Source organism: Podarcis gaigeae, assembly GCF_964106915.1.
Source record: "Podarcis gaigeae genome assembly, chromosome: 5".
Taxonomy (NCBI): domain Eukaryota; kingdom Metazoa; phylum Chordata; class Lepidosauria; order Squamata; family Lacertidae; genus Podarcis; species Podarcis gaigeae.
The window spans coordinates 62665912-62687017 of NC_139681.1; the positions used below are offsets into that span (position 1 = coordinate 62665912).

At 43.1% G+C, this 21106-nt stretch overlaps 2 protein-coding genes across 13 annotated transcripts in view; one reads left to right on the top strand and one right to left on the bottom strand.

The window, feature by feature from the left end:
• On the bottom strand, positions 1–9124 carry TMEM41A (transmembrane protein 41A; the record flags this gene model as incomplete). Its single annotated transcript, XM_083741959.1, is given in 6 exon segments — positions 1–2132; positions 2947–3085; positions 3877–4038; positions 5521–5674; positions 8845–8959; positions 8962–9124. Coding segments are annotated over 6 exon segments (957 nt in total). The 3' UTR covers positions 1–1908.
• Positions 9072–21106, top strand: part of SENP2 (SUMO specific peptidase 2) — a 20215-nt gene continuing 8180 nt past the window's right edge. For 3 of the 12 annotated variants that reach the window (XM_083741865.1, XM_083741876.1, XM_083741874.1), the window contains exons 1-8: positions 9601–9757; positions 11227–11282; positions 12782–12891; positions 14498–14573; positions 16028–16109; positions 16235–16395; positions 19142–19241; positions 19806–19888. In XM_083741865.1, coding sequence (XP_083597991.1) covers positions 9648–9757; positions 11227–11282; positions 12782–12891; positions 14498–14573; positions 16028–16109; positions 16235–16395; positions 19142–19241; positions 19806–19888 — 778 coding nt within the window. In that variant the 5' untranslated portion in view covers positions 9601–9647. Of the gene's footprint in view, positions 9451–9600; positions 9758–11226; positions 11283–12781; positions 12892–14497; positions 14574–16027; positions 16110–16234; positions 16396–19137; positions 19242–19805; positions 19889–21106 lie in introns of those variants that run through there. The other 9 variants (XM_083741869.1, XM_083741866.1, XM_083741875.1 and 6 more) reach the window with 6 other exon arrangements.

Genomic DNA, 21106 nt, shown 5'->3' on the forward strand with positions numbered 1-21106 from the left:
TTTTCACCAACATTTATCTGATAATACAGTTTCCATGTAAACACACACACAGGAGGTAAGGCACTTGATTAAGACATAATTTTTGCACAGACTAATTGAAGTCAGACATTTTTCTTTGCCCTTGTCTCAGTTCCAAATTGCTACAATTGTTACATCAGTGTTTATTACGATCTCTCTGGCATATAGCACATACATGGAGTCTGCTAATACCATCCTGAGAAGCTTGTCATTAATGTTGACAAGTTTAGCATGAGACCGTTACTTTAGTGGAGGATAGCAAAGTGTTTAACAAAGCCACCTCTTCCAGCACAGATATGGTAGATTAATAATTTTCACAAGAAACCCAACAATCCATGCAGGAGTTCCTGAAACGTTAGCCTAGTACTTACACTTGAGGTGGTCAGATTGTCACATCGAACAGCAAAAAAGGGTTCTAGGTTAGCTGCCTTACCAACACCTAGTGTTCTATATGAAGGGATTTTATTTGTTTTTGTATAGAACATAAAAAGACGCATCTTCACCTGTACTCTGAAGTAGTGGTTTTGCCCAGTTAAAACTTCACAGTTGACCCTCGGGGTCCCTTCCAACTCTAAAACTTCAGTGAGAATTAGACCCTTGTCAAAAAGGTAACTCGATGAAAGATTTTTGTAATAGTGGCTGTTGACCACTACCAAATACTTTCTAAGGGGGTGGGGTGCAGAATACTGAGATGAAGTGATAGGGCTTCATCTCTGGGCTGATAGTATACTCTTAAGAAGCAAAGGAAAAAGGATGACCTCACTCGTAAATAAGTTTTCTCTCCCCTTAAGCAGTGGATTATCTAATGGACTAGCGACACAACCATGTCCATTATTCAATGAAGACAAAATACAGCATAAGCAGAGAATGTGGTTTTCCAGGAGGCACAGAAAAAGTGATAGGGAGGTTAAAATAGACACAAAACCTGAACAAAGAGATACCCCAGAGCCATTTTACATAGTGCACTCTCCTGGGGAATTGCAACAAAGTGGAAGATACTCCATTTCATCAGCAGTCAGTACACGATTGTAGGAGTACTTTACACCTCGGTAGCTCCCCACAAAGGCAGATGTAGAAGTGGCATCTCTCATCTCCCTACCCATCCTTAACTAGATCTCATAGATTTGCAAAAGCAACAGCACTGACGTAATTCTACTAAACCTGTTCTACCTTTACAGTAAGTACAGTTGCTGCCGCCAGAGTAACCAAGGTATTGAGGCTTTGAGAACAAAGCCAGTATGTGGACTTCATTACCACCACTTCTCCAGCCTACAAGGGAAGGAAACCAATAAATCAGTCCTTCAAGACTCAATAGTTCCCATAGCCTACATTAACCTAGTTTTCTTCTTTGGGATTCCCAAGCAGGCAGAGGGAGGAAAAATCACTCAAGATGGGTTCCCTCAATAGAGAAGATAACAGGATTCAATTGTTGGTGCTGGTATTTCAGCCAGTCAAGCGTGTGTCCCATAGAATGCACTGCGATTGCCAACAGCAAGGGGTGCTTTGTATGTGATCTTTTCCTGAATTTGCTGTCATGTAGGAAGCAACCTCAAATTTCTAGGCAGGTATTATCATTTACAACCTCCAAGTCAGTGGTAGCAAAACCGCATGACATAAAACTGTTCCAGTGACAGCATTCTTGTTACAGAACACATTGGAACAGTTGCGAGCACCTTTTAAAAATGAGTTTTGCAAGTCTAATTATTTAAAAACACACACACTAAGAGGAGAAATTGTTTTCTGTCTATGTGTTACTGAAAGGAGATGCCCATGCCTGCACCAGGGATTTTAAAGTTCAGTAAAAACAAAATGGGCTTGGGGGGGGGGGGGAGAGAATTGAACCTTTCCCATAAATAGACTTCTATAATATCTGGTCCTAACCCAGCCCATTCAGCTACTCTTTCTCCCATTGAGGAAATGGGCACTCTGGTTATTTTTGTCCAAGTTGAGATGCTTCTGACTAAATTTCTTAATGAAGGTCCCAGGAATTAATGCCACCATGGCAATAGCCAACATCTTGAACAGAGTACTCCAGGAGAAAATAGCATCAAGGGAGGTGATCTGTGAAAGGATTGAACCAGTCTGGACGCAGATGAAGTTATACGGGATGAGGCCTGCAGAAATAAGAGAATACTCATATAAGCAAAACTTTCACATTTTTCAGACTTGCCTTGGACTGTGAATAAGGTAAGAGCTTGAATATGCAAATGCTAAGGAGAACACATTTGGGAATGTATAAGGAAAAAAATACGTACACAAAACTAAGAAGGGTCAGCAGAGAGAAAGTACTTGGGATTTGGACTAAGCATCTTGAAGAATATTCTCCACTGCTCAAGAAGAATGGGAAATGTTTCTTGCTTGCACAATTAAAGGGTATTTGCCATCTCCCCCCAACAAGAGCCTGCACTACACAAAATATTGTCTTAAGCTACTCTATGAGAAGCACGTTTTTCAGTATGTACCTTACAGAGAACTGGTGTACTTTAATGTTACCTTAGGGACATCATCAATTTTCACATGAAGGGAGCATGTGTTTAAGGAGGATTATAAACTCTACCAGTTTTTCCTGGTCTCCCTGAGACAAGAAATATAGAAAAGCCCATAAAAATAGCAAGTATTTTTTATTCTCTACAAATCAAAATCAATAACTATTTATTTTTTGCACTATGGTTTGTAATGCTCAACAGACATTAGTTTAAATGCCATTCAAGGGGCTCCCAGACAAATGGGCATACCTCCAATTATAATCACATTGCAATTTCCACTACTGCCAGAAAAATAGTCCATCAAATTGGAACACCCACACAATAAAGGTAAGCTAGAAGTGGTAGGGAATGAGCAAGCATGCACTGCCAGTTAAAATGGAAAAGAGGGAGGAGAAGAGTATATTAGGTAGTACTAAGACAAATTGAGTGCTTTTAATCTTACCTATGAATACAGAGAAGAAGAAATGAGTAACAGGGATGTTCAGGATTGGAGATGTGAGATTCAGAAACCAGTTTGGAGTCATGGGAAACAGCCTCAGAAACAACAAGAAAAAAAATAAGGAATTTCTGTTCTCTTCCACCTGCCATAGACAAAAAAGAAACAAGATCTGGTCATACTGTGGGTGTATACACACAAACTCATACATACATACACAATTTTTGTAATACAAATATTAGCTTGTATTCAATGCACTCAAGGAACTGATATTACTACCAATAAACCTGGTTTGAGGAATAAATTATATAACCATTCTATACTAGCATAATAAAAAGGGTAGAGAATAAGTAGGGGTTGTCAACCTGGTCCCTACCGTCCGCTAGTGGGGGTTTCGGGATTCTAGGTGGGCGGTAGGGGGTTCTATGGCATAAGCTGAATCCTCCTCCCATCGAGCACTGGTGGGCGGTAAGGAAATTTTACCATCAAGAAAGATGCATTAGTGGGCAGTAGGTAAAAAAACGGTTGACTACACCTGGTCTAGACTAGAGGGTTGCTACAAACCCCTTTTTGTTTCAGTAGTTAGGCCTACATAGGTAGCATAAATGTAGCCTTGGAATCCCCTTCTATATGCAATTACAATATTACAAGAGCTATAAATTATACATTTCACTAGAAGGGTTTTCTGTTAATTCCAGCTATTGTATTGTAACATACTGGCTGCAGATTCCTGACAGCTAGACTTGAATAGCTCAGTTGGTTAGAGCATGCTGCTGATAAAGTCAAGGTTGCAGGTTCAATCCCCATATGGGACAGCTGCATATTCTTGCATTGCAGGGGGTTGGACTAGATGATCCTCAGGGTCCCTTCCAACTCTATAATGCACTACCCAGTCACAAAGCATTGACCAAAATATTATAGGTGATTGGGACTTACCTTCCTTTGAAGCATGGCCACCTTATCAGGAAAATAGTAGGTGACAAATTTTTTCCCAAACACATTGGACAGCCCATAGCAGCAAGTGGCACCCACAGAAGTCAAGGCAGAACACAACAGGAGTCCCATCCATGGTCCAAAGAGAGCCCCAGCAAGGATGTTCTGTTAGAGCAAAACTAGACAGTGATCCAGTCCATAATAAACTGTGGGGAAAGCATGAAGGACTCTATGAACCATAGAAACAAGAGCAGCTCTGTTAGATCAGTCCGGCAGTGTCTTTCTAGCCAGGAAGTCCCCAAAGCAGAAAGGCAAAATATTTATGCTACCTCCCTGGCAACTGGAAGCTAGATACACAGTAGGTGGAGGTGCTACTTAGCTTTCTTAACTAAAACCCATTTGTAGATCTGCCCATCAGGAACTATCGATTAGACTATTGCAGTGCGATACATGTGGGGTGACCAGACAGCTGCTGATTTGCTCAGTGGAAAATCCACTTTTACATATAACATTTAATATGGACATTTAAAACTCTTAACAACTTGGTAGATTGCCTTTGCCAGTACATGCCTAGCCAATTTTTCATGAAGACCCTGCTGGCTGATCAGCAGGTTGTTACATGGTGACAATGCAGCACACATACTCTGAAATGCCTTCCCTCTGATTCATGAGGTAGAGACAATAATGCACCTCTTAAAAACTTAGGTTTACACCCAAGCTACCCGGACTCTCTTAATTTTTTTGTCTGTAATATATTTGTATTATATTCTCATTTTTATCTAGTTTTTAGGAAATTTTACTGGATGGTTACTGAGCTTAGTTTTAAAATCAGTTATTCACGAGGACAATCTCAGTTGTTGGGAAGTTTAGGCATTAATAATGCATGTTGAACTCTGACAATTTCTTCTGAAGAGTATAGTAACTCTCTCAGTCAGGTTTCCTCAAACTCGGCCCTCCACATGTTTTTGGCCTACAACTCCCATGATCCCTAGTTAGCAGGAGCAGTGGTCAGGGATGATGGGAATTGTAGTCTCAAAAAACATCTGGAGGGCCGAGTTTGAAGAAGCCTGCTCTCAGTGAATTCTGCTGTGGGTGGTCGAAGGGAATTTCCACAAATATAGAATTCAACATATTTGTATGTGAATGGAGTAGCCCAGGCCCTAGGAAGAGTGTAATCTAGCCTCTAGTTGACGGGTGGCACTGTGGGTTAAACCACAGAGCCTAGGACTTGCTGATCAGAAGGTTGGTGGTTCGAATCCCCGCGACGGGGTGAGCTCCCGTTGCTCGGTCCCTGCTCCTGCCAACCTAGCAGTTCGAAAACACCCCCAAAAGTGCAAGTAGATAAATAGGTACCACTCTGTAAGGAAGGTAAACGGAGTTTCCATGCGCTGCTCTGGTTCGCTAGAAGCGGCTTAGTCATGCTGGCCATATGACCCGGAAGCTGTACGCTGGCTCCCTCGGCCAATAAAGCAAGACGAGCGCCACAACCCCAGAGTCGGCCACGACTGGACCTAATGGTCAGGGGTCCCTTTATGCTTTAAGTGGCATTCCAGGAATTATTAGGCAAGTCTTCCAAAGGCACTGAAAGTGGGGGAAAGGACCAGATGGGTTTTCAGCAGCATGGAGCTTTGCAGGTATCATACATACCAGAAAACTGGAGCCAGGTATGGCGAAGCACTGTTTGTATAGGTAGGCACTGCAGAACAGTAGCAGCACATAAGTATGGTGTTCTCTATTGTAGTACCGTAGAAACTCTGCAAGCTTTTGCAGTTCCTCTAGGTCTGAAGGAAACTTTAGTGACCTGATAAATAAAGAGGATAATCAGTTCAGTTGTGAACATACGCTGCCAATGAAGGTGTTTTCATTCTATGGACAAACACATGGAAAATTATGAAATAAGGGGAATGAAGCAAGAAGTACCATGTCATCTTAAATATTAACATATTTATTGCAACGTGTGCTTTTGTAGGACAATTAAAAAAGTTAAGTATCCAAGTTGCAACAGCACTATGCTTTCTTGCAACACGTGCCTGATCATCTGGAATGTGGTGAGGGAACTGCCATGTCAGGTCTCAGGTTGCCCAACTTCTTTTGGAAACTACAAATTCTATTTCTGTACCACTTAAATCTACATAAGACTGTGAATATTATAAAATACCATAAGCCCCAATAGGATGGGAGAAGAGGGAGGAATTGGTCAGCAGGCGGTTACAGAATACTGTAGCCTACAGTACAGTGTTATGTCAACCAGGCAAGAACAACAAACCTATAGCTGGATATGCCTGAGATAGTCAGCAAGAATAATAGCATAAATCAGAACACATGCACACTATGAATGCAGTAAAATAACAATTCAACCGCACAACTGTGTAGGCACAGGTGTGTGTGTGTTTACAGGAAGAGGGAACTAAAATCAGGAAGCATCAGGAAACTGTGGGTTCAGTTTGTAAGGAACTGTACAAAGGAATACCTTCCCCAAGAGAGGACAGGATACTAGGCAGAAACAGAGGCCCATTGTTTCCATCACTCAAAAAGAGTCATTTGGGCGTTTAAAACTCCACAAAGGACACTGGTCAGTGGGGTCATTTCCTGTTGGCTTCAAGGTAAGCCTCTATACTACTGAAGGGATAGAGAATCAGATACATCCTGTCATCCATCCTCAGTCTTTCAGAGATAGGACAATGGAGTGCGTGTTGGAAACAAGCAGTGATAAACATACTGAAAGTATACTGTCATTTAGTGTGCATGCTCATGCTGGTGGAAAATCAGGAGAGAGATAAGAAATTATAAAACTTAATAAATGTTGAGCTTTTTATCTGTATTTTAACTGAAGTCTATGTGCATGCTTCTAACATGAATACTAACATATGGTTCCCCTTTGATAGTAATCACCTTGCTCCTTTTCTTCTTCCTTTGTTCTAAGAACTAAATCCTTGTCTGCAGGTCAGCCTAATAAACTTCTCTACCTCACAACTTTACTGCAATTCAAGAATCTAGTAGGCTGTAAACATACTTCAGGTCCATGCAATCAGCCATAGCTCTGGCATTAACAGTATGCCCTTCTCTTAAACTGTGACCACACAGTTATTCATGCCATTCGTTCATTCATTGCTTGGTTTCAACAAGAACTCAGCAATTAACTTTTCAAGCAGAAACAAGTGTAGTATCTTTACCTTGTGGCCTAATGCTAACACAGAACATAAAGGTGCAACATTTCAGCAAAGCAAGGAAGGTGCTAGTTACTAAAACTTTGGACAATTAAGAAAGCAAGCCACGTATTAAATTGTTAGTACAGTATACATTGGTGAGATTCATCAGAGGCAGCAATTCCAAGTTAGAATCCTCCTTAAATGAAGTCTAACACAGAAGGAGAGTTATAATTTAGGCTGTATTTTTTCCACAGTGCTCAGGATTTGTCCGTCTGTGAAATGCATCAGTTCTGCATATCGCTAGTTGCTCATGAAAATTCAAATTGGAAAACAATCATGTTCAGATTTCAACATATTTTGCTGAAGCAAACAGTTGATTACATTTTTTAAAATACAGCCTTAATTACTACAAGATACTTGCTGAGTTAGGAATTGCAGAAAAGAATTGCAGTGAATTCTGGTACCTGTGGGGTATGGTGGGCTACTGCTTAGCTTTGATTTTGTGGCAAAGACAGGCCGCTGGTTTTACAACTGTTTAAAACTTAACAGCTATTCAAATTCCTGATATGTGTATAACCTAAAGTAAAAAGGAAATGAGGGAAAAATCAGTGATATTCTCTACAATGAGAGGCTGATCCCCTAAAAAATACTGACAGAGGTCAGTCATAAGGATCATTCAATTCTCACTAAGCTATATTCGTTGTTCTGGAAAGACCCAACCCTTTCTGCTTTAAGACCTCTACAACTCTTACTTTTAGATAGCAAGATGTTGCCTGAAGCAAGGCATCTGAAGTGTGGAGTGCTCTTTATTAAATGCTATTCTGTGGCTGAGCTTGCCACTGCAAGTTCACGGATGTATGAACAAGCAGCAAGAAGTCATTTGAAATATGCACCAAGGCATGTATGATTGAAGAGTAGTACTGTATGTTGCTGAATAAATTTTAACATGCTGTGATACCTTAGAGACTAACAGATTTATTGTGGGACAAGCATTCTTGAAACAGCATCAAATACAAAACCGAAACACAGCTTATGCTCAGTGGTGCGAGATACTGAAGGATGTGTCACAACACACACTACCATCTGAAGAGCCTCCAGTTACAACTATTAAGTCTAGAGTACAAATGACCTTACGACTGCACCACTGCTTTTGTTACAATCAATCAATCTGTCAGCAATTTTGGAATAAGAGGATAGTGCCTTCCAAAGTCCACAAGTCATTACTTACAGCTGTGTACACATACCATACATTTAAAGCACATCCCTCTTTCTCCGCCCCCCCATTCGAAAAAAACAAGAATCCTGGGAGCTGCAGTTTGTTAAGGGTGCTGGGATTTGCAGTACCGTGAGGAGCAAACTACAGTTCCCAGGATTATTAGTGTGTACGTGCTTTAAATGTATGGTGAAAGGGGGCACCAACTCCCTTCAGCTCAGCGGGTACCCGAGACCACTTGAACATCTCGAGGCTGTTTCATAACAACTTCCTACACACCTAAACTTAGTTCAGAGCATGCAGCAGCACATTTCCGAGCACCGCACACGCGAAGGGTAGCATCGGATTTCGGCGGCGGTGTATTTTTAGGCTCGCTGTCAATCAAAGTCGCAGGCGCCCTCAGCAAAAACCCAGGACCTTCTGCTCTCGGGGCAAGTGAGTGCAAGTCAACAATCCCGAAGAGAGAAGAAGCCGCTGAGGCATTAATGAAGCCGAGGCTCGCCTCTCCTCCTCCTCCTCCCTGGGAAGAGCGCAGCATCCCAGCTCCACGAGCGGGGCCCCCGCCAAGCCACAACCGCCTCGAAGCCCCCGAGGAAGAGTCCCACTCACCCGCTCCCCGCGCGCGGCTCTCCGGGCAGCCGCACCGACAGCAAGTAAAGCGCCGCCGTGGCCGCCCCCAGGACCAGCAAGAACCCTCCGAGGGAGCGCATAGCGGAGCATTCACAACGGCCGCCGGGAGGAACAGAAAACGAGGAGGAACGGAAAGCGCCGCGCGGGGAACTCCGGGACCTGCCCCCGCGTGACGCGGCGCCCCGTCCCTCTCACGAACGGAAAAGGAGGGACGTGGCGACGCACAGCACAACTTCCTGTAAAAATGGCCGCCCGCCATCCCGGCCTCCGAGTCTATGGGGGTTCCTGTTGGACTTCAACTCCCATCAGCCCTAGCCAGGACGGTCCATGGTGAGGGCTGACGGGAGTTAAAGGCAGGCAAAGAAGTGGAGGGGAACCAGGGTGGGGAAGGCACAGGGCTGCGAAAAAGCGCGCGTTCTCCGCGTTTACTGGCTCCTGTGGTCCCCCCGCCTATGTTCTCCGCACCCGCGTGGTATAAAATAGGGTCTCTCCCTCCCCCCGCCCGTCAGGCAGTAGAGACCCGAATGGAAAGACGCCTGACGGGTGCGCGAGGAGCAGGACTGCAGACATGGAGCTCGGCCCAAAGTGAGAGAATACTATGACCATGCATATGAAGCGCACACTTTGTTTTCTTTTAGTGCAGACGGCGGGTGAAGAGAAAAGTTTCGAAATATAGATATACAGTATATAAACAGCCTCCCTTCCTAATCACTTCGTCACTGACTGCGCGCCGGTCGCGGACAAGTGACGCAATTCCGGGCCGGCCGCTGTGGCTGAGGCCTATGTACAAATGGCTCTCCCAGGCGCTGCGCTCCTGGCTGCTCCCTTCTCCCCCTTATCGCCGCGACGCGGAGCCTTCGCTCCCTCGGCCGCGGAAAAGGCGCCACCCCAGGTCAGAGGGGGCTTTAGTTGGAACCAGGGCCCCGAGGGGAGGGTCTGCTTAGCCTCAGGGTGGGCCGGTTGTGGCAGCCGCTGGACATGCCTTCCAGCTTGCCTCTTGCGCTCCCCTTCCCTGCGTGGCCCTCTTTGTTCTCAGAGGCTTAGGGAGCTGAATGAAAGAGCCTCAAAGGTCTCATGCCTCGAGCCAGGCCGTCTCTCCGAGTTGGCAAGAATGCCGGACTGTGTGTTCAGCGGGGCTTTGGTTGCAAGCGCTTCGCACGTTTAAAGCACGCCCCCTTCCCCCGCCCCTAAAAAAAAATATATCCCGGGAACTTTACCCCACGGAGCTACAATTACTAGCACTTTTAACAGATCACAATTCCCACAATTTATGGGGAGGAGAAAAGGTGCTTTAAATGTATGCTGTGTACACAGTGGTGTGTGTGATTTGGTCTATTGGCAATGCAGGCTTGTTAGAATCTGCATATTATTGTATTAAGGTAAAGATGTCAGAGGAGAGGTGCAGATATTTCTGGTTGAGTAGTTTTCCTTACTAGTCTGGAAGCTAGACAAATAGCTGCAACTCCCGAAAATCTATCTTCAGCTTTAGCAAAAATTTACTTCTACGGTTTGTTTGTTTGTTTTTACAAACTTTCAAAATTGTTTGTGCTGCATACACATCCTTGCTAATAATGTTTAAGACACCAAGCTGTATTTAAAAGACAGACATTGGTTCTAGGCATAGCTGTCAACCTTCCCTTTTTTTGTGGGAAATTCCCTTATTCCAGCGCCGTTTCTCACTTCTACCCCGGATTGTTAGATATCCTGTAGACTGTCCCCGGGACAGGTGAGGCTGCTGATCCCTTATTTTCAAATCTGAAAGTTGACAGCTGTGGTTCTAGGTAGACTTCAGTATGCTTTTATTGCTGTTAGGAATATGGATGTGGTTACTTGCTGTGGCTTTACTAAAGCATATCTTCGTTGTTTGTAAGAATAATAATGGCAGGCTTCCTTCTTGCAGAAGGAAAATAGGAACCAAAGTTAAAAAGGAAACAAGTTACAACTTTCTCAATTATAGTCCATGAGCAGACATGAAGATTCAGATTTTTCATAGTTAGTTTCTGATTCAAGCATGAGATGAAGTGCCCTCCAAAGTGGTCCATGCTGAACCATTCTGCTTTCTGAAGTGCCAAAGTGGATCTGAACCAAATCTTGTTTTCAGTGCACAGCCCTACTCAGTGCTTTTGCCACAGGATACTAGCAAAATGGCACAGAAATGTTGCAGATAAAGCATCATCCTATTTATTGATGTATAGTGCTGTCAAAGGGGGGTGGAATTTAGCTTGCAGATATGTGATCAACTATTTGATGGTCAAAAACAAAGTGACATCTGCAGCAGCTGAAATCATGGGTCTCTTGGCAACAAGTAACTCAGCTTAGAATGCCTCATTTCTTAAAAAGATTTACCTATTTCTTCCACAGTACTTGGTGGCATGCTGAAGACCCCGATGAGAAGCAAGCAAAAAGGCAGAAGCTTGGTAATACCTGTTATATCACTTCCCATATCTTAAGCACTTTGGCTTTGGGTGTAACTGACTGTTTTTGTCTTGTTTTTGACAACTCCCTGTCATTACTGCAATATAATTAGGTAGATCTTAAAATATTTTTCTTTCCCTGCCCTCCCACAGAGATTTCACAGCTGTCTCAAATGGCCATAACTCATTCTTTACTGCAAGTGAAAAATCCAACATTGTGCAAACATGGAAAGTCAGTGCTATTAAGACTTGGTCAGGGCACAAATTTATTCAAATATTGTTTATAAATCAATAAATGCAAGGGCATTTTTTGTATTGCCATAACTATCCAGCAGAGACATAGAAGAGGGGCTTTAGTTGGAAAATTGCCAGAGCACTAAATAACAGTACAGAAAGAGTAAGGTCCCAGTTCAGAAACCTCATATTGGAGGGGCTAACCAGGAATGTGTCTCTGTTCAAACCAAGAAAGGAGAGCCACCAAATTAGGCAAAATCTCTCTTTCTCTGGATAAGAGCAGAGGGACACCCTGCAAATTGGGCTTGCAAATCTTGGAGCCCCAGGGAAGTCAGCCCAGTTCTGAAACCATGTAAAGGTCTACTGAACCTAAACATGAAGGACTTTGTGACAGTAAGTAGCATCAGCCGATGCCTACATTCAATTTTGTAGTGCATTTTGTTTCACTTAGTTTGCTTCACCCATCAAATTGGGTTTCATTCACGTGGTTTGCTGCTCTATGAGGGAATAATTTCAGAAAGCTGCTGTACCACGAGAATTTATAACAAAATTTATTCATTTATTTGATTTATATAGCACCCTTTATCCAAAGATCCCAGGGTGGTGAATAACATTAAGAACATAATTTATGCAGCATAATAATTAAAAGGTAATAGGCAACATAATGATAAAATAATCATAATAACAGCCCTACCCCTGTTTAACAGGCCATAGATTATTTAATGGCCAGCCAGAGGATTTTATTCGCCTGGTACCTAAAGACATGTAATGATGGCGCCAGGCGAGCCTCTCTGGGGAGAACGTTCCACAGACAAGATGCCACCACAGAAAAGGCATGTAGAATGGTAGCAATCCCTTTAGATACTCCTTATTCTGACATTTGATAACCCAAACCAGTATTACCATTGACCACTGAGCCAGAATAGCCTTGGGAACCCTGACTGACATCTGCTTATAGGAAACAAAAAGTGTCCCAGACCATGAAGTCTTGGTTTTATTAGTATACATTTTTAAGAATCTTGTATCTAACTTATTCCTTTTTTGCTCCAGTTCATCTTCTGGTGAGAGCAAAAGGAGGACAAGATTACTTGTTTCCATAAATATACATATTGCCATGTGTGAATGTATTCTGTGGTACCTCTTGGGCCTTCAGTCTACTAGCCTTTAGCATTAGTCCATAAGGTGTTTTCACCTTATGACTACGATGCTACTTTGTACTACATGAGATTCATGAGAGGCCTCCCTTTTGTCTGTTTAATTTTTCCTAGGTATTTTTGAAACACTGCATCAGGGGATTGCCTCTCTAATTAAACTGCCTTCCCATCTGACAACTAAGTATTTTCAGACTGGAGATTGGCATGCAGAAACTACAGACGAGGTTTGTATGCATTCTGGGAAGAGACTTACAGATTTGATATGCACCTTCAAACCAAATTAGATCCATTGAACTACTACCCTGTTTCTCTGGAGTGGCAACACTATTGAATTCACTTGAGTGGAAAGGATTCTTAGGGATAGGCTTTCCTCTGGCACTGTACATCACAAGCTTAATTCCCTGCACAATTTTCTTCTCATCACCCCAGTTCCTTCAAATAAGAAATGTTGTTGTTGTTGTTTAGACGTTTAGTCGTGTCCGACTCTTTGTGACCCCATGGACCAGAGCACGCCAGGCACTTCTGTCTTCCACTGCCTCCCGCAGTTTGGTCAAACTCATGCTGATAGCTTCAAGAACACTATCCAACCATCTCATCCTCTGTCGTCCCCTTCTCCTTGTGCCCTCCATCTTTCCCAACATCAGGGGCTTTTCCAGGGAGTCTTCTCTTCTCATGAGGTGGCCAAAGTATTGGAGTCTCAGCTTCACGATCTGTCCTTCCAGTGAGCACTCAGGGCTGGTTTCCTTCAGAATGGATAGGTTTGATCTTCTCGCAGTTCATGGGACTCTCAAGAGTCTCCTCCAGCACCATAATTCAAAAGCATCAATTCTTTGGCGATCAGCCTTCTTTATGGTCCAGCTTTCACTTCCATACATCACTACTGGGAAAACCATAGCTTTTACTATATGGACCTTTGTTGGCAACAAATAAGAAATAGACCTTGGCTAAGAAAGAACTCTTCTTGCAGGCCCTTAAGACGAGAGTGTAGGGCTGTATGAATGGAAGGCCATGAGAAATGCCCATGCACTGCTGGACTGCTTGGCTTTTCTTAGGTAAAACTTGCTTGTTGCCCTTTTGGAGAATTGTCGACCAAAGGGGTTTGTGGCAAAAAGAGTCTCATTAATTGCCCAGCTTAAGAGAAATAATTGTGGGGTCAGAGGTTGTGTCTTTTATTATGTTGAATTGGTTCTTCTGCTGAATGAAAAGCAGGGGTGAAAGTGATCTCTGGGGATCTGACACCTTACCATTCAATTATTAACTCAACATCTTATATCACAAAACAAAACCCCCAATTCTGCACACTCTAGGCTCTTAACGTTATGGCATAGATGAATATAAATGTTGCTAATACATCTCCAAGTGTATTGTTGCACAGTAAGTGCCTGTTACTGTTTTATTCTTTCTTAAGGTCTCTAATCTGAGATCAGTGTGTTTATGGCTCCGGTTGTGAAAACAGAGAACTGTGAATGAATCATATCAAGTGACACACAGGGTTAAGCATTTTGTTACAAATGTATTAAAAGCACACCTCTTATTCTGCCAACCCATTCAGGATAAGTTGCAGCTTTACACACCTGAGCCTGATGCTATTTTTCTCAAGTTACATGAGTGAAATTATTGGGGCTTGTGCATGCATGATTGTGCCCTGGTCACTGATGGCTTAAAATGGCAGAAAGAATGTGGGGATTGAGAGACTAGAAGGCAGTAATTAATGTAGTTTGTTTGTTCCAATCCAAAGTATTGGAAGAGGAGCAGTCCAGGGAACTGTGGGGTTTGTACATTTGACATGTCTGGAAAAATACTTACAAAAACAAATATGCTTTCTTCAAGATTATTTCAAATGGAACTGGTAATTCAGATGATAAGAAGATGGAACCTTTCTCTGGGATGCAGAAGCTTGAATTGGGTAAGTGATGTGTAATGTCGCTACATTTCATTTATGATTGCTTTAGCAAACTCTTTCAAAATACTCAAAGCATTGAAGAGTGCACTCTGTCTTCGTCTTTTGTTGTTCTCTCATGTAGTGGTTATACTCCCTTCATATACAGTGAGGTGGGAAAGTATTTGATCCCTGGCTAAATTTGCCTGTTTGCCCTTTGACAAAGAAATGACCAGTCCATAATTTTAATGGTAGGTTTATTGTAGCTGTGAGAGACAGAATAACAACAGGAAAACCCCCAGAAGACAAAAGTCAGAGATTTGCATTATAATGATGTGTATTATAATGAGTGAAATAAGTATTTCATCCCCTATCAACCAGGCTACCTGGTAGCCTTACTGTATGTTACGAGCTGAGATTAGAAACACCTGCTGTAAGGGAGAGGTCTTACCTGTAATCCCAGCTTGTTACAGTACAAAAGACACCTGTTGACAGAAGCAATCAATCCAGCAGATTCCAAGGGGATCAAATACTTTATTCCCTCACTGTATGGTATTTATAACTATTTTTTCACTTGTTAAGAAGTGCTGAGACATTATTGTATGGCATGGAATAACCTTCAATGATACTAGCTTAGGTTGGTCTGCCTTGGTTGTTGTCTTTCAGCCTGTGTGTGCATGTACAGTTTGTTCTTCTTTGTCCTATTATGTTTCTGTTCTTTTCCTTGTGGGTTTGGTTACCTGTAAGTCAGGCAACCTTTTGGGGGCCACCTGCCAGTGGTTAGCAGGGCTAGAGCAAAAGTTGGGCAGATGTGACAGTTACATTTGTAAAATAGGCTACATTCCAGCAACATCAAAGTCAGAGGTTTTTATACAGAGGCACACACAATAATGTCTCCATCCCCCATTCAGGCAAGCAAGAGGCATTAAAACAGTGCTGAAGGACACATTTTAGCTAGGCAAAAGGAGAATGCAAAGCAGGGCTTGAGAGGGTTGTGGTCTTGGAAGGGTCTTGAGGGCCGGATAGAGCGGCCTAGAGAGTTGTATTTGTCTTCTGGGCCAGAGGTTCCCCACTCGTGCTGTAAGCAGATCTGCTTATGTTGAAGGGCTTGAGCATGTTGGAGCTTTCCTTGCAAGTCATTTGCTGGCAAGGAGGACTCACACCTGTTGTCTCATATAATGGATGCCAGCCCTTCCTTGCTACTGGATTAGCTTGCAAGGAGGACAGCTTTTGCCTGCCCTCAACAACACCCACTTTCGTATGATTAGACACGCTTATGTGCGGGCATAACAGCTTGTCTCTAAAACAGCAGGCTGGAGCCTTCAGATTATTCTACCTGAATGAGTAGGTGCTTCTAGGAGCAACCTTAAAGGTCTATAGTGTTCTCCTCCTATCTACCAAAGGAAGTTTGGTAATCCTCTGGGATCAGCACAGCAATTGTCTATAGAATTATTTGTGGTAAATCCTCCTCTTTTTTATAGATACAAAAACTGGTTGCAGTACCAGTATGCATCCAAATGAAGAGATGGTAACTGATTGTCACAGAGTTAAAACCTGTCTGAGGTAAATCTTCTGTTCTTTCAATCTGTTTTGATAGGCACTAATTATTATGCACTACTTGGAATTATGCAAACCTGTAAGTTTTTGTAGCATTCTTAATTCTGTAATGCTTTCTTTCATCCTCCCAGGCATGAATGTAATGTCAAAAAGAGTAGCAAGAAAAGCCATAATTCGGTTCAAGAGTGCTTGCCAGCATGGAAAATTGCTACCCACAAGCATTTCTTAGAAACCTCCCCTCCAGAGACTGGAAGACATCTAAGGAAACTTCACTGTACGGTGGAAGAGGCAAGTCCACTGACATATATAGTGCTTGTACAGTGGTGCCCCGCAAGACGAATGCCTCGCTAAACGAAAAACCCGCAAGATGAAAGGGTTTTCCGATTTTTTAGCGGCTTCGCAAGACGAATTTCCCTATGGGCTTGCTTTGCAAGACGAAAGCCCATAGGGAAATCTCTGGGGACAGCGGGGAAGCGCAGCGCGCCTTCTCCTCTGTTCCCGGGGCTTGCGGTGGGAGGAGGGTTTTTCCTCCCCACCGCCAACATTCAGAACAGCATTCTGCATGTTGGTGGTGGGGAGGAAAGCCCTCCTCCCACCGCAAGCCTTCAGGACAGGTCCGGGAACAGAGGAGAAGCACTGCGCACCTTCCCCTCTGTTCCCGGACCTGTCCTGAAGACTTGCGGTGGGAGGAAGGTTTTCCTCCCCACCGCCAACATTCAGAAGGCTGTTCTGAAGGCTGGTGGTGGGGAGGAAAGCCCTTCTCCCCCGCCAGCCTTCAGAAGAGTTCCCGCCTAGGCTGCGGATAGCAGCCTGCTGCCCCGCGCGAGGGGCGCTCGTAAGCAGAGCGCCCCTCGCGCGGGGCAGCAGGCTGCTATCCGCAGCTTGGAGAGCCCTCTGGACCTCTTCTGAAGGCGGGCGGGGGGCAAAAGTCTTTGTCCCCCATGCCTGCCTTCCCGGGGGCTTTTAAATCGCCCCGGGACAGCGGAGAAGTCCTCCACTGTCCCGGGGTTTTTAAAATGCTGGGGGACGGCAGCAAAGGCTTCGCTGCCGCCCGCCAGCATTTTAAAATTGCCCCGGGACAGCGGAGAAGTCTTTAAAATGCTGGGGGACGGCAGCGAAGCGTTCGCTGCCGCCTGCCAGCATTTTAAAAAGACTTGCGGAACGAATTAATTTCGTCTTGCGAGGCACCACTGTAATGTACAGCAAGCTTGTAATGTACAGAATTGCCTTGCAATAGAGAAATGGCTACAAGATATTTAAATGTGGTGTGTATTTCAGTAAGGCTGGTTAGATGGTATGTTTTCATCCTTTACATTTTATTGCATCTTTTTTCTTAGATCAGGGCTAGACTGATTTCAGTTTGTGTAGTTGAATTTCCCCCTAGAACTCTCATGGACACCTAATATGTGTTAAATTTTTCTTGTGAGAGAGTCTTGCCAAGGGTAAAGGTACCCCTGACCGTTAGGTCCAGTTGAGGACGACTCTGGGGTTGCGCACTCATCTCGCTCTATAGGCCGAGGGAGCTGGCGTTTGTCCACAGACAGCTCCCAGGTCATGTGGCCAGCATGACTAAGCCGCTTCTGGTGAACCAGAGGAGTGCATGGAAACGCCGTTTACCTTCCCACCAGAGCAGTACCTATTTATCTACTTGCACTTGACATGCTTTCGAACTGCTAGGTGGGCAGGAGCTGGGACCGAACAACAGGAGTTCACCCCGTTGTGGGGATTTCAACTGCCGACCTTCTGATCGGCAAGCCCTAGGCTCTGTGGTTTAGACCACAGTGCCACCCGCATCCCTCTTGCCAAGAGTACAAACTCACTATCTTTTCAAACACTCAGGTTTGCCTTAATTGTTAAGTGATTCAGAGTATGCATTCTTGCTTAAGACCTGGATTCAGCTCAAGCTCTACCTTACCATTATGTGCAATAATCTGAGCAGGCACTAGGTCGCCCACCAGAATTTGGTTGGTGGGCCATTATGTAGCTTCCCCCCACCCCCCACCTCCATTACACTTCCGTTTTTAATAAAATATTAACTGTCCTTTCTGTTCCTCAAAAATAACCAATGTTCTTCAACTTGATTTCAGTTGCATATCAGCTACTAATATTCTCTCTGGAACAATAAGAAGCCTCAGTTTGAACCAGTGAAGTAGAGAAATGATAATTTGGGTGGCAGATCTGGTAATCTGCCATCTCTGATCTAGTTTCCTGTTACATAGGACACTGCCTTATCAGAATATTAGTCCATTTAGCTCAGTATTTTCTATAAACTGACTGGCAGCAGGTCTCCAGCGTTTCAGAAAGGGAGCTTTTCACAGCCTTTCCTATAGATGTTTAGCATTGAACCTGAAACCTTCTGTATGCCAACCAGATGGTCTGTCACTGAGCTATGGCCCCATGTTCATATATAACCATCCTATATGAACTGGGAGGATCAATTGGTCTTGGTCCACTTGATCAGTTGGATGGATCAGTAGCTTGGTCTATGCATGTTTGCTCAGAAATAGAGCTTACTATTTTTCCCCAGGGGAATTTACTCCCAAATAAGATAAGATAAGATAAGATAAGATAAGATTTCTGTATCTGAGTTCTCTTTATGTGGATTGCTATTGCTTTGAATCTGTCTTTCAGAGTGATTATAGGTGGCTGGCCTGAGAACTTGCATATTGAGGCACACTGCTGGAGTATTCTTATTACTATTATTATATTGATTTATACCCCACATTTTTCCCAGTCCAGGAAATGAGAAAATAGAAAAAGCTTTAAAACATAGAAAAGATGAACCATTAAAATGTAATTAAATAATATTGAAAAGATCCATTAAAACCACAGCCAACAACAATGTATTTAATATATTTTGTATTTTTATGTTGCAAACCACCCTGTGATCTTCAGATGAATTGCGGTATGCAAAATTAATAAATAATAATAAAAGAATATCATTGTAACATATAGGAGTATGTTTAGAATAATGCAGGTATGAATATCATCACCCTTTTAATGATAAATAACTTCATTATTTGTCTCCTCCCAGGGAGTACAGAGAGAGGAGCGAGAAAAATACAAACAGCTGCTGGAACAAGAAAAAGAAAAATGCTATAAAAACCACTCCTCTCCCACAAGAGCAAAGTGCTTGGAGTAAGTCCCTAATAAAAACATTTTAATAAAGTCAAAGAATGAAATAATGAAGTTTTTCTTTTGAATAGGCTCATGTGTTTCTTGGTGAAGGTTAACATGCATTGAGGAAGTCAAAACAGATAGTTAATTTCAGGTTATTGGCATTCTGGATTTGAAATATCTCCTTAATTCATGCACTTGGGCAACAATAGTGTCTTTAATATCAAGGAACTAATAGGTGTTAGCATCAGTGAGTAGTTGTGGTTGTGCAGAGCTACACGCTGAGAGGAAGCTGCAGTTGGCAATCTGATCACTTTCAGGTGTAGCAGGAAGCCACTTCTTCAGCTATCTTCCCAGTAAGGGGCATTCGCATTTTCTTCACACAAAAAATCTCAGATAACCTAGCTAATAGGTTATCCTCCTTTCAGATCCTTTTGGGTTTACCTAACTCTGAATGATACCTTGTTTTCAGTATCAGTATTTATGTGTGTTCAGTATTCAGTATTTGTTCAATGCCATGTTGAAATTTGAGGATTCTTTTCCTTAGCTGAAAATATAATTTATCTCTGTTCTTGCTAAACCAAGTGTCCAGCGTGAAGTCCATCAGCCGCTAAAATCTCATTGCTGTGTAGAAATCGATGACCCTTCATTTGACACACCAAGAAATGGTAGGTACTATACAAGCACTATACAGGTATATAATTAAGTATATAATTAAATCAAACTCTAACCTCTAGTTCATACACTTTCAGTTCTACCAGTTTTTCTTACTGCTATATTTCCTCCTTATGTTGCACACTAACTTGAAAGGCTTGGGAAAATCACCAGTCTTTCAGACTTTGGTTGATGCATTCCAGTATATTAAACTAACCTAATTTGCCATCTTAATCATTCAAAGTGATTAATACTTCAGTTAAATTATGCTATTCCTCCTGTTCATATGCTTTTTCCTGCATCTAAAAAATAATAATGACACAGCTTTCTCTGATAATTATCTGCATTCATGATGTTATAGGAACTCCTCCTAAAGCTACTTTTCCTGTAAGAAGACATATTTAAGAGATGCAATGTCTCTGAAAGTTACACTGAATTTCTGGCTAATATTTTGAAAATGGCAGAACTTAATTGTTAATTTGAAGAAGCGCACAGGCGGGGTGGTAGCTTATACACACTCCAGGGGTGGAGAACCTCAGTCGCTCAGGTCAAACCTGGCCTGCCAAGCCATTTTCCCTCAGCTGGCTACATCTCCTGATGGGCAGGTGGACAGGGTTCCTGCTGATGAGCAAAGATTAAGCTAGGGATAAGAGAGTGAAAAGGGAAGGTGTGAGTTTCCCAAAGGCTTTCCACAGCTTTTGCTAGTATCCCTCCCCCTTCCACTGAGACTGCAGCAAGATCAGGCTTAAAAGGGACGGAAGGAGACTTCTTCCTCTGCTTCCCTTTTATGCCTTGTTCTCCTGTAATCCCAAAGGCTTCACACAACAGCAGAAGGTGCTGGCTTCTTTCGCTTAAGTCACTGGCGGGATGAAGGTAGGGACAGACAAAGCTTTCTATCTCTCCATCAAAAGAGAAAACGAGCTTTTCCCCACCTCACTGGTGTCAGAAGAGAGAGAAGGAAGCCAATTTCCTTCCCAAGCACTTCCTGCTACTAGGGCAATGGCCAGAAAGAAGTTCTCAAAAGCAGCAGGTGCTTGGGATGTTAGGAAAACATTCTTCAAGAAACAGATAAAAGTTCCTTTAAAAAAAGGTTTCTGGAATTTCCTTTAGTGTGTGGGAGTGGCAGTCTTGGCTTGATTGGTGTCAGCTGGAGGTGCAATTAAAGGGAGGAAGTTGCAGGCTGCAAATTTAGCGTGGAGAAAGCACACACACACACACACACACACACACAC